Genomic DNA, 16,807 nt, shown 5'->3' on the forward strand with positions numbered 1-16,807 from the left:
ATTTTAAAAATCAAATTTATGAATACATTTTTATATGAATAAAAAAAAGAATTTATGAATAAGATCCTAGGTTACATATTGTTTCACATTCTCTAGATTCTACTCCTTCCTCCCCCATTTTCCTGAACTATCATCACCTGTAAATATGGCCTTTAATTTCCCCTCGAACAGAGATTTATATATATGTATACGCTTGAGGGGAAGGCCTTTGTGCTTTTCTTTTGTATTCACTAGAAGGGGTTAATATCGCAAGAACTTCAATTGCACAATTCTTGAATAAATTTCAATTGCTCTAACTCGGGACGAAGATGATAACTCAAAGTCGAAAATGGATGTACACCCTTGAGTCTCGACTCTTTTAAATATTCAAGCTATTAGGTGAGGTTGACATTGTACCATTTCGTTCGTCACAGAACTGCATTTCTTTTGAGATCTCTCTCTCTCTCTCTCTCTCTCTCTCTCTCTCTCTCTCTCTCTCTCTCTCTTTCTCTGTGCTGAAGTTACTGGTCACGGCGGATCAGATGAAACAAGAGAGAAGCGATCAAAGTCGTTGAGATCGTCATTTTGCTTTTCTTTTTACAGAAATTTGGAGTTTCCAAATTCATAATCTGTTGAGAAATATTGCATCTCTATTAACCGCTCCTAATCCTTTGACGAGAAGGATCGACAAACGTAATCAGCTTCGTGGCATTTCGTAGTTAAAACTTCTCGTCCAAGAAAGACATTTATCATCACTGCTTTCGTCAATGATCATACGTGTCCTTCAAAAACCCCATAATTGGAATCCACTCTACCATATTCATTATCTAAATACGACCGCAACGAATTGTATAGGTTTTTTTGTGTTTTTCTCTTGTATATAATTTTTTTTATTTCAAGTTTCAACACGATTAGTTTCTGATTGATCTAACTCTGCAAACCACTCCCTGTCTATTTAAGTTTCCGAACAACGCAAGTTTATTCTTACTTCTGAGTTTTTTTCTTTCTGTCTCGTCTTTTGGCCGATTCTAGCATGAGCACAGTGAAGTTGTTCGCAACTTTCCCTAGTCCTTTCAGCTACAGAGTCCAATGGGCTCTCAAGCACAAGGGAATTGATTACGAGTACGTCGAAGAAGATCTCCAGAACAAAAGCTCCTTACTTCTCAAATATAATCCCATCTACAAAAAGATTCCTGTACTCCTACACGGTGAGAAACCGGTAGCTGAATCTGTAATCATTCTTGAATACATCGAGGAAGCCTGGCAAGCAAATCCCTTGTTGCCTGAAGATTCCCATGAGAGAGCCGTGGCACGTTTCTGGGCGAAGTTCGCCGAAGAAAAGGTAAGACAGTGATTCTCTGACTTCCTTTCCACCAATCCCATTTTCATATCAAAATATAGTGTTCAATAGTTACTCGTTATTGGGTGCTTCATTAACATCATGGAAATCGTCTTTGATGCAGTGTAACGCTAGCATAATTAAGGCTTTCTATTCCGAAGGGATGGAACAAGAGAAAAACTTGGAAGCATCAAGAGAATCGCTTAAAATCCTTGATGCTCATCTCGAAGGGAAGAAATTTTTCGGGGGAGAGAGAATTGGATATACGGATCTAGTGGTGGGATGGATTCCACATTGGTTACCTGTCGAGGAGGAAGTAGCAGGTTTCAAGCTACTGGACTTACAGAGCTTTCCATCTCTGTGTTCATGGTGCGAGAATTTTCTTCAAGACGAACTAATTAAGAACAATCTTCCAGCTCGCGAGAAGATGATCCCTGCCTTCCGAGCCGTGAGAGAGAGATTCCTGACTACGGTTACTACTCAGAGAGGCGATTAGGATAGCTTAAAAGAATAATCGATCAAATAGGGTCTCAAGGACAGAAGTAGACCATGCTAGTGTGTGCCTCTTGCGTGCCATCTGCTAATGGAGAAATTCTGTGGGAATGGTAGAGAACTTGCAAGATGCAGCCGTATTTTGTGATGATTAGCTAAGTTAATATGCTATAAAGTAGTTTGTTGAGATCAAAATAGATGAAGAAATAAGGAAATTGTACCCTTCTTTACTTGGTTTAGATGAAATTTAATCTGGATATTACCTTTCGTTTGTGTCTCTTTATATAAACTTGAAGAACTCTTGTGCCGGCATACCCCAGGAACACCTCCTATGCCCTTCTATGAGGTAGGTGACTCCCTTGAAACTTAAAATATTTTATTTTTTATTATAAAAGATATTTAAAACAAGGGCAATCTAGTTAAAATTTACCTTTTCCTTCACCTACGTATACTATTGGCAATGGCTCGGATATGTTTGCACACTACATTCTCATTATACAATCATATATAAAAGGCAATTGCGTACATATATAGTTTCACATTACATATTTCCACTGGATACAGAGCTAGAAGACATCAGTAAAGTTGTTTGATACCTGTTGAAACCAGTGCGCTAAAAGGCTCGAACCTAGTAGGAAAGCAACTGCATGGATCTTATACAAGGACTGACCCAATATAAATATCTCAACACCCCTCCGCACGGGGAAACTCATGGAAATTCGGGGCCCGTAGAAAGCGCACGGGGACAACTGTGGAAACGCGGTGGGAGTGGGATTCGAACTTGGGACCAACCTGGCTCTGATACCATATTGAAACCAGTGCGCTAAAAGGCTCGAACCTGTTATGTCTCCACATCATAGAACTTATAACCTTTCACACACACCGGATAACCAAGAAACACACAAACCAGAGCACGAGGGTGAAACTTGGTTCAATGAGCAGCTAAGGTGGAAACAAAAGCTAAACAACCAAAGACTCGAAAAGGGGATAATCAGGAGCTGTGTTGTATAGCAAATGAAAAGGTGTGTTGTGTCGCAAAAGAGGAGAAGGAGTTCTGTTAATCAAGAAAGCCGTAGTAAGAATACAATCTGTCCAAAAAGAGACTGAAATTCTGGATTGAAAAAACAATGACCAAGCCACATTCAAGAGGTGTTGATGTTTTCTTTCCACAACCGAGTTTTGCTGAGGCCTTTCAACTCATGAAAACTGATGCAAAACTCCTTGATCTTGAAAAAACTCAACAAAAGATAACTCAGGGGCATTATCAGATCGAAAAACCTTGATTTTGGCATTAAAACTGAGTAAAAACCATATTAAAAAACTTCAGTATCACAGAAACAACATCAGATTTAGTCTTCAATAGATAAATCCAAGTAAATCTAGTACAGTCATCAACAAGAGTTAAGAAGCAACGATGACCAGTATAAGAAATATTTTGATATAGTCCCCAAATATCACAGTACACAAGATCAAAAGGAAATTTTGACAAATGATTATGAGATTCAAAAGACAGCCTACGTTGTTTAGCAAGAGGACACATATAACAAGGATCTGACTTATGTAATCTAGTTACATCACATTTCAACTGATCTTTCAAGGAATCAAGTTTCTTAATAGAAATGTGTCCTAACTTATTATGCCAAACATGAGCAGAAACATTGTTAACAAAAACATTGGAAACAAAATTCAAGCTTTGAGCACTAAGAACATAGAGATCTTGGACTTTTTCACCCTTGCCAATCATCCTCTGGGTGGATAGATCCTGGATAACAAAACAATCAGGAAGAAAACTTACTGTAAGGCCAGAATCAGTAACTAAAACACTAACAGAGATCAAGTTGAATTTGAATTGAGGGACAAACAATACGTCTTTAAGCACAAGGTTAGAATGCAGTTTAACATCACCAAAAAAATGTACCAAAATTTGAGAATGATTGGGCAAAAGTAACTGTAGTGTGAGGAACATAATGCAAGGAAACAAAAGCATGAGCTTGAAAACAAATATGTCGAGTAGCTCCTGAGTCTACAATCCAGAATTGATGTGTAGAAATTAGAGGATTTAAAGACACAGAAAAACAAATACCTGCCAGGCACTGTTGAACTCAAGAAGATGAAGAGGCGAAGAGCCGTTGAGCTCAAGCTGTCGAAGAGGCAGAGCCGAGAAGCAAAACGAAAAAAGGGTTTCTTCATTCTCTGCGCATTTTTTTTCCGAGATGTGCGCAAGGTCTGCGTTTTTCGACGACGAATATTTCTCGGTCTCTCTCGCCTATTTTCGGCGCCTATTTCCGACGAGTCCTCCATAGTTGTCGACAGAGGAATTTCCGTTTTTTATCTTTATTCGGAAGGGACTCAGTGATTAAAGCTATCAAGAGTTTATTTTTGTCGATTAAAGCTCTTGAGAGTTTATTTCAGTGATTACAGCTATCCGACAACCATTTCTGTCGCAGATTCGTCCTCGACCCATGGGGATTTTATTTCTGTCGATTTCAACAGTTGTTGATTATCAAGGTTCGTCGATTAATTTTTTCCTATCTTGGAAATCTTTATTTTTTTATCGGGTTACATCATCTGGAAGACATACTGTTTTTGGAACTCTCGGTTCATCGATTATCAAGGTTCGTCAATTATCAAGGTATTGTTTTTGGAACTCTCGGTTCGTGGTTATTTCATCACTTAATGGCGACTTATTTATCGACGAGTGCTTTCAATTCTGGTGTTCGTACCAGTTCAACTCGTTCCGCCATTGAAGAACCTTCAAATCCCTATTATATTTATCATTCGGATAGTCCAGGGCAAATTCTTGTCTCGCAGCCACTTACCGGTGAAAATTACATCAATTAGAGTCATGCGATGTTGATCGCTTTATCTGTGAAGAACAAAGTCGGATTTGTCGATGGTTCCATTCTTGAACCTCAAGGTACTGATTCTAATTTGCTCAACTCCTGGATTCAGAATAATAATATGGTTATCTCTTGGATCTTGAATTCGGTTTCCAAAAAAATTTCTGCAAGTATTATTTTTGTTGCTTCTGCCCGAGAGATTTGGATAGACCTTTGGGATCGTTTTCAACAGAGAAACGAACTTCGCATTTTTTAGCTTAAACGAGAATTGATGAACTTGCATCAAGACCAGAATTCCGTTAGCATTTATTTCACAAAGCTGAAAACTATTTGGGAAGAACTAAGTAATTACCGTCCTAATTGCTCTTGTGGTGGAGTTAAAAACCTTACTGATTATCATCATATGGAGTATATAATGTTCTTCTTAATGGGACTTGATGATTCTTTCTCCCAAGTTCGTGGTCAATTTCTTTTCATAGATCCGATGCCTCCTATTAATCGTGTTTTTTCTTTGATTGTTCAAGAGGAACAACAAAGGAAGACTATTCATGCCTCTGATTCGAACACTCAGAACACTCCCACTGGCACAATGGCATTTGCGGTTAAAACAGAAGTTGCTAAATCGGGTTCTCAAAACTCTCAGAAATTTCATTCCAATTACAGTGCTTCCCGAAATCAGAAAAGGGACAAGTTTTATTGTAATAATTGCAAGAGAGATGGACATACTATAGATTGTTGCTACAAGCTCCATGGCTATCCGCCTGGATCTAAATCCAAAACCAACAACAATTCTAATGATGCTGCCCATCAAATTTCTACTGGTGATGATAGTCAAGGTTCTAATTCTGTTGGGAGTTTTGTTTAGAATCTGAGCTTAAATCAATATCAACAGCTCATGTCAATGCTTTCTACTCATTTGAGTAGCTCAGCAAAGGAATTTTCTACAACCAACTACCTGGCTCTGATACCATGTTGAAACCAGTGCGCTAAAAGGCTCGAACCTAGTAGGAAAGCAACCGCACGGATCTTATACAAGGACTAACCCGATATAAATATCTCAACAATACCTTCGCCTTGGCCAGCCCAGTGTGTTACAGAGTTGAAATGAAACTCAAGCACAAAAGAATCGAATACGAATTCATCGAAGAAGACCTGAAGAACGAAAGTCGCTTCTTGTCGAGTCATCGAAATTAAGGTTCCGGTGCTCTTACAGATGAGAAACTGATTGCTGAACCTCTAATCATTTTGGAACACAGTGAAGAACCATGAAAAGAAAAATCCATCCTTGACCTTCCGGCTCCAGATAAGATGATTCGAATTTTGGAGGGTTGGAAAAAGGCTGACAAAAGTTGTTTTCTTTCCTTCAGCTGTTAGTTAGTGTGTTTTTCTTTGTCTTTTAAGTTGCAGCAGTTGAACCGGACTCGACTGAATTGAGATCGGTCAGATCAATCATAACGGACGAACAGGGAGAGATGGAACACCGATATCCTTTGTTTTTTTTTTTTTTTTTGGCTGTTGGATGACTAACGGGAGGTACAAATCGAAGGTGCTGTTTGACCGTTGAGAGGTCTAGACGCACTGTGGATCGGGAACTCGGTTTCTAGGTTGATGACTGAGCCCATTGGGATCATTGTTTGAAATCTGGGTATGTGGAGGTGTACTTGGACATTTTACCACTTCGCATACGTACTTGAAAATTACGTTCCACCAACTCTAAAGAGGTAATTTTAACCGGTAAGATTCCCACGTTCATTATCATAATGTAACATTGACTCTACAGAGCAGACTTTGAATGTATTCGCTGTAAAAAGATTTATATATGGTACATTTGCTGTAAAAATTGAAAACCATGATGACGCTGTGAATCAGTTTCCTTTTTGCATCTTTTCGACTCGATCATTACTCAAGAGCTATTAGAACTTAAAAAGGGCGCGTCCTCTCATCACAGAAACACTTTGCAGTTTCCGCCATTGCAGGTCTTAGAATGGCAGAAGTGAAACTGTTTGGAACTCTCCCCAGTCCTCTCAGTTGGAGAATCCAATGGGCTCTCAAGCTCAAGGGGGTCGAGTACGAATACGTAGAAGAAGATCTGATGAACAAAAGTCCTTTACTTCTCAAGTACAATCCGGTGCATAAGAAGATCCCGGTGCTCTTACACAATGAGAGACCCATCCCAGAATCCCTCGTCATTCTCGAGTACATCGACGAAACATGGCAGAGTAATCCCTTGCTGCCCAAGGATCCCCTGGAGAGAGCAAATGCGCGTTTCTGGGCGAAATTTGTGGATGAAAAGGTGATGTATTCTTCGATTGACTTGTAAATATTAGGAGCAATCCCCTATTACTGATCAGCACTTAAGTTTTCTTGTTTGATGCAGTGCTTAGTTAGTGTATTTGCGGTTTTCTTATCTGCGGGCAAAGAACAGGAGAAACACCTGGAAGAAGCAGCAGCAGCACTAAAAATTTTGGAGGGGTGTGTTCATGGGAAGAGATTTTTTAGCGGAGAAGGCATCGGATACGCGGATTTGGTGGCGGGTTGGATTCCGCAATGGCTTCCGGTGATAGAGGAGGTTGCAGGCGTGAAGCTACTGGATCCACAGAGCCTCCCGTCTCTCTGCGCATGGAGTAAGAGTTTTCTCCAAGTTGAGCTCATCAAGGAGAATCTTCCACCTCGCGACGAGCTGATTGGGCCTTACGATGCGAAGCGAAAAATTGTCCTGGCATCAGCTGCTACTTGATGCGCCCGGTATTTAGAATACCCAAATGATATGCCTGCATGTACCAAGTACCAGTTTATTTCTTGGTCATTTGCTTCAATAAATAATAAAATATACAAAAAAAGGGCTATATTATTTGTTTTCATAAATCCCTATAATGGGTTACTTTTCTTTCCTTTCTTAATTAAATTTTCCATTCTCACAAAAAAAAAGAGAAAAATTCATTGTTGTTTAACAATTAATCCCATTGCTTCTCAAGTAAATGACCATTGGCCCATTGTGACTTTGAAGATTCGATGCTCACGCATAAGGAAAACCAATCATTATTGTTGTTTTCAGGATTCCATAGTTGTAAGGTTTGTATCTTAAGGTAAAAGGAGAGAAGAAGAAAAAGAAGAAGAGGAAGAGAAGAGAAGAGAAGAGAAGAAGAGAAGGAGAGAAGGAAAGAGACCTTGAATGGGAGAGAGGAGTGAAACCATGTGAGAGAAGGGTAGGGTGAGGATTACTGAGAGTGCATGACTAGGTTTATAGATGTTATAGAAAGTAAAATTATATCCCTGCCCTTCACCCTAATAGGTGAGGATAATAGCCAAAAAACATAGTATTTATATGAATGCCATCTAAGCTTACTTATATCTTTTAACAGTCCCCTTCAAGCTGGTGGTGAAAAAATATCGCAGATTCCCATCTTGGTGCATACAGTGTAGAGAATTTTTAAGCTTACTGGTTTTGTGAGTATATCAACAATTTGCCTTTGAGATGACACATACTTGAGACATATAGTACCTGCTTGCAATTTCTCTCTAACAAAGTGATGGTCAACTTTGATATGCCTTGTTCTTTCATGAAAGGCAGGATTAAAGACAAAATAAATTATTGCTTGATTATCACAATAGAATTCCATATGCCTGCCTTTGTTGAATCTCAACTATGTTAGGAGGGATTTTATCCATAAAAACTAGCTTAGCGCATTTGCCATAGCTCTATATTCTACTTCGATACTAGATCTTGCAACTATAGTTTGCTTTTTGCTCTTTCATGATTCAAGGTTACCTCCAACTAAGGTACAATATCATGAGGTGGATTTTCTATTGAGTGATCTAGCCCAGTCTACATCGGTAAAACTTTCAATATTAAGATGACCATGACACTTGTACAAGAGCCCTTAACTTGGAGTTTCTCCGGAGTAGACTAGACAGGCATAAGCTTATCTTATGTAATGGAGAAATTCTGTAGGAATGGTAGAGGACTTGCAAGATGCAGTCGTATCTTCTGATGATTGGCTAAGTTAATATGCTATAAAGTAGTTTTTTAGATCAAAATAGATGAAGAAATAAGGAGATTGTACCCTTCTTTACGTGGTTTAAATGAAATTTAATCTTGATATTACATTCCGTTTGTGTCTCTTTATATAGACTTGAAGAACTCTTGTGGAGGCGTGCAGGACAGGAACACCTCCTAACACTTCCTATGCCCTTCTATGAGGTAGGTGACACCATTGAAACTTAACTATTTTATTTTTTATTGTAAAAGATATTTTAAAAAGGGCAATCCAATTAAAATTTGCCTTTTCCTTCGCCTACACATACTATTGGCAATGGCTAGGATATGTTTGCACACTACATTCTGATTATACAATCATAATGAGATAATACCGTATCTGCATAACTAACTTACCAAGAAAAAGGCAATTACGCATTTTCGTTGGATGCATAGCTGGATGGCATCAGTGAAGCTATTTGATACCTTCACCTTAGACAGCCCCGAGTATTACAGAGTTAAAATAACACTCAAGCACAAAGGAAACGAATACAAATTCATCGAAGAAAACCTTAAGAACGAAAGTCCCTTCTTGGGCGCCTTTGAAACCCCACTTCGCGCACGCGCCTGCAGATGCGCCTGGAGTCCTTGTCTCGTGCACCAACCGATGCACCTGAAGTCCTTGTCGTGTCCAACCCTATTTTGACCAGCCTCCGTGTGTCTGTTGGCGTGCTGCCTTATGTCTCGGTTATGCGTCTTGCTGCTTGGCCATCCGTTTGGCAAGCGCAAGTATGTCTTCTTCCGCTGCAGCTGATGCCGGGCTGGCCATATGCGTGCGCCCCTCTGGGCCGTGCCATTGCACTTGGCCTTGGCCATTACTACTATTGTTGTGCACTGGACTTGCACAGTCTTCGGCCTTGGTGTCTGGCCACACCATGGCTTCATCCCCCGTCTCATTCGAGGCATAAAAATTAAATTTCCAGTGCTCTTACTAATAGAGATAAGGATAAGAATCGACATATAAGTTCGAGATAGCCCTCGCCTCACTGTACCACAACCAAAGCCATTGATCCGAACCCTCTCCAACCACCCCGCTGCCACCGCCTACCGGCTACCGGCTACCGGCTACCCCCATCTGCTTTCCAACAACCGCTCTCCCTGGTGCTGCACCAGACCCCTTGCGTCATCTCAACAACAAACACGAGACCTAAGTTAAGGGGGAAAGTTATTTTCCCCCTCGACGCCCTGTCTGATGCACTTACCTGCATAGTGTGCGAACTCACACATGTGAAAAAAAAAACCCCTCACTGCAAAACCTCTTCTCCCCATCCAGATGATGCGATTATGTCTGCCTCAGCTGCTACCGGTGCTACCAATCTTTCATTGATCGATGAGATTTTGTCTGCCCCAGTCGCTACTAGTGCGAATGATCTTCCACTAGATGATGTGATTTTGTCTGCTCTAGCTACTACCAGTGCTGCTGCTCTTCTCAGCCGCTACAAGTGTCATTGCTCTTCCAATCGGACGATGTGATTCTGTTTGCCCCAACCACTACCAGTGTCTCTGTTCTTCCACTAGACGATGCAATTCCATCTGCCCTAGCTGCTACCAGACCCCTTGATCTTCCACCGAACGATGCGATTCAGTCCGCCCCAACCGCTCCCAATGCTGCTGATTTTCCTCTAGATGATGCTATTTTCTTCCGCTCCAGCCGCTGCCAGTGCCCCTGCTCTTCTCAGCCACTACAAGTGTGGTTGCTCTTCCACCAGACGATGCAATTCCGTCCACCCCAACCACTACCAATGCCGCTGCTCTTCCACCAGATGATGCGATTTCGTCCATCCCAGCCGCTACCAATGACGCTGCTCTTCCCAGCCGCTACCAGTGCCACTGCTCTTCTACTAGACGATGCGATTCCGTCCGCCCCAACTTCCTACCAGTGTCGTTGTTTTTCTCAAAAATTGCTCTCACCAAATCACTTACGAGAACATGCTTCCTCTTTTTGAAGATCAAGAATGAACTCTCGTCTTGAAGTTCCATCTTGAGGGGGCATGATAGAGATAAGGATAAGAATTGACATATAAGTTTGAGGTAGACTCAAAATCAAACTCTGAAAAGTTGTAATCACCTACAATCTCTATTATAGTTCTATAAATAATATACACATGATCAATGGTAAACACGGTAAATATTATTCTCCGTTCCTAAATTCAATACTTACAAACTAGAAACCGATTTGTGAACCTCTAGTCATTCTGGAACACAAAAGAAACATGAAAAGAAAAATCCATCCTTGACCTTCCGGCTTGAGATAAGATGATTTCAAATTATGGAGAGTTGGAAAAAGGTTGATAAAAGTTGTTTTCCTTTTCTTCAGCTACTAGTTAGTGTGTCTTTCTTTGTTTTTAAGTTACAACAGCTGAACCAGACTCGGCCAAATTGAGATCGGTCAGACCAATCAGAACGGATGAACAGGGACAATTTCCTCTTCGTTTTTTGTTTTTTTATTTTTGACCGTTGAGAGGTTCGCACTGTGGATCGGGAACTTGGCCATCTTTCTAGGTTGATGACTGAGCCCATTGGGATCATTGTTTGAAATCTGGCTATGTGGAGGTGTACTTTGACATTTTTTCTACATGAAAATACCACTTCGCGTACGTAGTTGAAAATTACGTTCTACCAACTCTAAAGAGGTAATTTTAACTGGTCAGATTCCCACGTTCATCATCTTAATGTAACATTGATTCTACAGATCAGACTTAGAACGCATTCGCTGTAAAAAGATTTATATATGGTACATTTGTTGTAAAAATTGAAAACCATGACGACGCTGTGAATCAGTTTCCTTGTTTGCATCTTTTCGACTCGACTATTACTCATGAGCAATTATAACTTAAAAAGGGCGCGTCCTCTCATCACGGAAACACTTTGCAGTTTTCCGCCATTACAGATCTTAGAATGGCAGAAGTGAAGCTGTTTGGAACTCTCCCCAGTCCTCTGTGTTGGAGAATCCAATGGGCACTCAAGGGGGTCGATTACGAATACATAGAAGAAGATCTGATGAACAAAAGTCCATTACTTCTCAAGTACAATCCAGTGCATAAGAAGATCCCGGTGCTCTTACACAATAAGAGACCCATCCCAGAATCCCTCGTCATTCTCGAGTACATCGACGAAACATGGCAGAGTAATCCCTTGCTGCTCAAGGATCCCCTGGAGAGAGCAAATGCGCGTTTCTGGGCGAAATTTGTCGATGAAAAGGTGATGTATTCTTCGATTGACTTGTAAATATTGCTAGGAGCAACCCCCTATTATTGATCAGCACTAAAGTTTTCTTGTTTGATGCAGTGCTTAGTTAGTGTATTTGCGGTTTTCTTATCTGCGGGCAAAGAACAGGAGAAACACCTGGAAGAAGCAGCAGCAGCACTAAAAATTTATGGAGGGGTGTGTTCATGGGAAGAAATTTTTAAGCGGAGAAGGCATCGGATACGCGAATTTGGTGGCGGGTTGGATTCCGCAATGGCTTCCGGTGATAGAGGAGGTTGCAGGCGTGAAGCTACTGGGTCCACAGAGCCTCCCGTCTCTCTGCGCATGGAGTAAGAGCTTTCTCCAAGTTGAGCTCATCAAGGAGAATCTTCCACCTCGCGACGAGCTGATTGGGCCTTACGATGCGAAGCGAAAAATTGTCCTGGCATCAGCTGCTACTTGATGCGCCCGGTATTTAGAATACCCAAATGATATGCTTGCATGTACCAAGTACCAGTTTATTTCTTGGTCATTTGCTTCAACAAATAATAAAATATACATAAAAAGGGCTATATTATTTGTTTTCATTAATCCCTATAATGGGTTACTTTTCTTTCCTTTCTTAATTAAATTTTCCATTCTCAAGGAAAAGCAAAAAAGACTGGTTTGAGTTCAGGGATCTGTATCGTCACAATAAAAAAGAGAAAAATTCATTGTTGTTTAACAATTAATCCCATTGCTTCTCAAGTAAATGACCATTGGCCCATTGTGACTTTGAAGATTCGATGCTCACGCATAAGGAAAACCAATCATTATTGTTGTTTTCAGGATTCTATGGTTGTAAGGTTTGTTTCTTAAGGTAAAAGGAGAGAAGAAAAAGAAGAAGAGGAAGAGAAGAAAAGAAGAAGAGAAGGAGATAAGGAGAGAAGGAAAGAGAGCTCAAATGGGAGAGAGGAGTGAAACCATGTGAGAGAAGGGTTGGGTGCGGATTAGTGAGAGTGCATGACTAATCCTCTCCCTTAACTATTATTTATAGATGTTATAAAATTAATAATTACATCCATGCCCTTCACCCTAATAGGTAAGGATAATAACTAAAAAACATAGTATTTATATCAATGCCATCTAAGCTTACTTATATCAAAGCATTGCAGATTCCCATCTTGGTACATACAATGGAGATAATTTTTGAGTTTACTGGTTTTGTGAGTACGTCAAGGATTTGCCTTTAAGATGAAACATACTTGAGACATATAGTACTTGCTTGCAATTTCTCTAACAAAGTGACGGTCAACTTTGATATGTCTTATTCTTTCATGAAAGACAGGATTGAAGATAATATAAATTGTTGTTTGATTATCACAATAGAATTCCATATGGTTGCTTTTGTTGAATCTCAACTCTGTTAGGAGGGATTTTATCCATAAAAGCTCACTTAGCGTATTTGTCATAGTTCTATATTCTACATTGATACTAGATCTTGCCACTATATTTTACTTTTTACTCTTTCATGATTCATGGTTACCTCCAACTAAGGTACAATATCATGATGTAGGTTTTCTATCGAGAGATCTAGCCCAGTCTGTATCGGTAAAACCTTCAATATTTAAGATGACCATGACACTTGTACAAGAGCCCTTAACTTGGAGTTTCTCTGGTGTAGACTAGACATGCATAAGCTTATCTTATGTAATGGAGGAATTCTTTAGGAAAGGTAGAGAAATTGGAAGATGCAGTCGTATCTTGTGATGATTAGCTAAGTTAATATGCTATAAAGTAATTTTTTTAGATAAAAATAGATGAAGAAATAAGGAGATTGTACCCTTCTTTACTTGGTTTAAATGAAATTTAATCTTGATATTACCTTTCATTTGTGTCTCTTTATATAGACTTGAAGAACTCTTGTGCATACGTGCAGGGTAGGAACACCTCCTAACACCTTCCATGAGGTAGGTGACACCCTTGAAACTTAACTATTTTATTTTTTATTGTAAAATATATTTAAACAAGGGCAATCCAATTAAACTTACCAAGAAAAAGGAAATTACGTATTTTCTTTGGATGCGAAGCTGGATGGCATCAGTGAAGCTATTTGATACCTTCACCTTGGACAACCCCGAGTATTATAGAGTTGAAATAACACTCAAGCACAAAGGAAACGAATATGAATTCATCGAAGAAGACTTAAAGAGCGAAAGTCCCTTCTTGTCGAGGCATAGAAATAAAATTTCTAGTGCTCTTACTAATAGAGATAAGGATAAGAATTGATATATAAGTTCGAGATAGACTCAAACAACAACTCTGAAGAGTTGTAATCACCTACAGTCTTTATTGTAATTCTATAAATAGTATACACCTGATCAATGATAATCACGACAAATATTATTCTCTATTCCTAAATTCAATATGGTAGCAGAGCTTCTATCGATTAATCAGAACCAACTCGCCGTCGTTGGAAATTGCCATCTACTGTCATCACCGTCGCCCATCCCTATCGCCTATGAAGACTCTACTCCCCTTCCGCGCCTCTCTCCCTCCTCTTCGTCTCCATATCTCTCAATCTCTCCCAAAATTTTGTTCTTTGCTGGAAGATTTGTTCTCGTCGCCATCACCATTGAGTGGTTCCCGTTGCCCGGCGACGCACACTTGTATTGCGCCATGACATCACCACCACCTTCCTTCTCGCTGGTGCCAAGCGAAAAAGCTTCTCCCTCTATTTTGACCTTCCCCCAAGCCAACACCCCCGTCAGCCAAAGCCTCGGCACATTGCTCTTCTCCCGTCACCGATTTCTTGAAAAAATCCCTCCACCCCGAAGCCAGCCATCACCATTGACGTTGACTCCCATAGCCTCACCCTCGCCTTGTCGTACCACAACCAATGCAGCTGATCCGAACCCTCTCTAATCGCCCCACGGCCACCTCCTATAGGATACCGCCAACTGCTTTCCCACAACCACTCTTGTCAGCGCTGCACCGGACCCCTTGTGTCGTCTTAACAACGAACACGAGACCTAAGTTCAAGGGGAAAGTTATTTTCCCCCTCGACGCCCTGTCCGGTGCACATACCTGCACAACATGCGAGCTCACATGTGCGAAAAATAAAAACCTCTTCTCCCCATTCGGACGATGCGATTATGTCCACCTCAGTTGCTACCAATGCTGCTACTCTTTCACTGAATGATGTGATTTTGTTTGCCCCAGTCGCTACTAGTGCGACTGATCTTCCACTAGACGATGTGATTTCGTCTGCTCCAACCACCACCAGTGCTGCTGCTCTTTTCAGCCACTACCAATGTCGCTTCTCTTCTCAGCCGCTATAAGTGTCATTGCTCTTCCACCCGGACAATGTGATTCTATCTACCCCAACCGCTACCAGTGTCACTGCTCTCCCACCAGACGATGCGATTCCGTCTGCCCCAACCACTACCAGAGCCCCTGATCTTCCACCGGACAATGCAATTCAGTCCTCCCCAGCCACTACCAATGTCGTTGATCTTCTACTGGACATGTCATTTCCGTCCGCTCCAGTCGCTACCAGAGCCCCTACTCTTCTCAGCTATTACCAGTGTCGCTGCTCTTCTTAGCCACTACAAGGGCCATTGCTCTTCCACCGGACGATGCAATTCCGTCTACCCCAACCACTACCGATGTCATTGCTCTTCCACCAGATGATGCGATTCCGTTCGTCCCAACTGCTACCAATGACACTGCTCTTCCTAGCCGCTACCAGTGCCGCTACTCTTCCACCGGATGATGTGATTCCATCCGCCCCAACTTCCTACCAGTGCCGCTGATTTTCTCAGCTGCTGCTCTCACTAGACCACTTTCAAGAACACGCTTCCTCTTTTTGAAGATCAATATTGGACTCTCCTCTTGAAGTTCTATCTTGATGGGATAGAGATAAGGATAAGAATTGAAATAGAAATTCGAGGTAGACTCAAACTCAAACTCTGAAGAGTTGTAATCACCTACAACCTCTAGTCATTCTGGAACACAAAAGAAACATGAAAAGAAAACTCATCCTTGACATTCTGGCTTGAGATACGATGATTTCAAATTTTGGAGAGTTTGAAAAAGGCTGATAAAAGTTGTTTTCTTTTCTTCAGCTGCTAGTTAGTGTCTTTTTTTGTATTTAAGTTGCAGCAGCTGTACCAGACTCGGCCGAATTCAGATCTGTCAGACCAATCGGAACGGACGAACAATGTTAGTCGAATTAGTTGACTTGATGAAGACATTGTCCCCACACCAGCACCTAATCCTTGAATAAACAGCAGAAGTTTCCTTCTCCACTGTACGGAAATTGGAGAAGTAAACTTCCGGTGGGGACCTCTCCATTACTAAATTTATGTTTGCAAGCGACTTTTTGGTAGATCTATAGTACTTTATAAATGCCAAGACTTGGAACTGTTACATATATGCAGCCGCCCTCACAGTGCGAGTTCAGGAGATTCCTAGAGGAACAAACAGAACTGATGTCTTTGCTTTCGGAAACTGTCTGTGTTTATCATATAAAACTCGTTAATGGGGAGTCTGACTATAGTTAATGGAAGACGATGATGTCTCGTATCGCTATGATACCACGTAGAAAAATTCAGAGAGAAGAACAAATAATTTCCACCGTGATCTTTCATTGATGAGGTATGAAGGTATTTAAAAATTTACAGAAAGCACCGTAGTATGACGGGATGAAGTTTACAATTCCTATTTGATTTCAGCTACCAGTAGCTGGCTACAGAGTACAATTTGAGTTTAACTTAATCCTTTATTTCTATCATAGTTTATCTCTATTCTCTATCTCTATCATCCTTTGTCTACAGCGCTTCCATTTGGAAGAATGGCGTGCAAGACAGGCCGACCAGATCTTGACTTTGTTGCAGGCTCTCCTATTTAATTCCTTCCACCCATGGAAGGTTTGTTCTGCAGGGAAATATCAGA

The 16,807-nt window shown here is 40.8% G+C and overlaps 2 protein-coding genes and 1 pseudogene across 2 annotated transcripts; all 3 read left to right on the forward strand.

The window, feature by feature from the left end:
• The first annotated feature begins 1,012 nt into the window (after nt 1–1,012).
• On the forward strand, nt 1,013–1,814 carry LOC137955183 (glutathione transferase GST 23-like). The gene is made up of 2 exons (XM_068802051.1): nt 1,013–1,321; nt 1,443–1,814. The coding sequence occupies exons 1-2, from the start codon at nt 1,013–1,015 to the stop codon at nt 1,812–1,814; spliced, it is 681 nt and encodes a 226-aa protein (XP_068658152.1).
• Nucleotides 1,815–6,634: 4,820 nt separating this feature from the next.
• Nucleotides 6,635–7,485, forward strand: LOC137956596 (glutathione transferase GST 23-like). The gene is made up of 2 exons (XM_068804145.1): nt 6,635–6,943; nt 7,028–7,485. The coding sequence occupies exons 1-2, from the start codon at nt 6,635–6,637 to the stop codon at nt 7,385–7,387; spliced, it is 669 nt and encodes a 222-aa protein (XP_068660246.1). The 3' UTR covers nt 7,388–7,485.
• A 4,081-nt stretch (nt 7,486–11,566) lies between these two features.
• Nucleotides 11,567–12,343, forward strand: LOC137957163 (glutathione transferase GST 23-like; annotated as a pseudogene).
• The last annotated feature ends 4,464 nt before the right edge of the window (nt 12,344–16,807 follow it).

Source organism: Aristolochia californica, unplaced genomic scaffold (genome assembly GCF_029961685.1).
Source record: "Aristolochia californica isolate CCGP_79_NKW_82.1479 unplaced genomic scaffold, dmAriCali1.0.hap1 SCAF_2, whole genome shotgun sequence".
Lineage (NCBI taxonomy): Eukaryota > Viridiplantae > Streptophyta > Magnoliopsida > Piperales > Aristolochiaceae > Aristolochia > Aristolochia californica.

Bases quoted from the DNA above. Each gene is read 5' to 3' on its own strand.
- LOC137955183 (XM_068802051.1), top strand. From the start codon at position 1,013: ATGAGCACAGTGAAGTTGTTCGCAACTTTCCCTAGTCCTTTCAGCTAC. The intron at 1,322-1,442 runs GTAAGACAGTGA...TCTTTGATGCAG, and splicing joins CGAAGTTCGCCGAAGAAAAG to TGTAACGCTAGCATAATTAA.
- LOC137956596 (XM_068804145.1), top strand. From the start codon at position 6,635: ATGGCAGAAGTGAAACTGTTTGGAACTCTCCCCAGTCCTCTCAGTTGG. The intron at 6,944-7,027 runs GTGATGTATTCT...TGTTTGATGCAG, and splicing joins CGAAATTTGTGGATGAAAAG to TGCTTAGTTAGTGTATTTGC.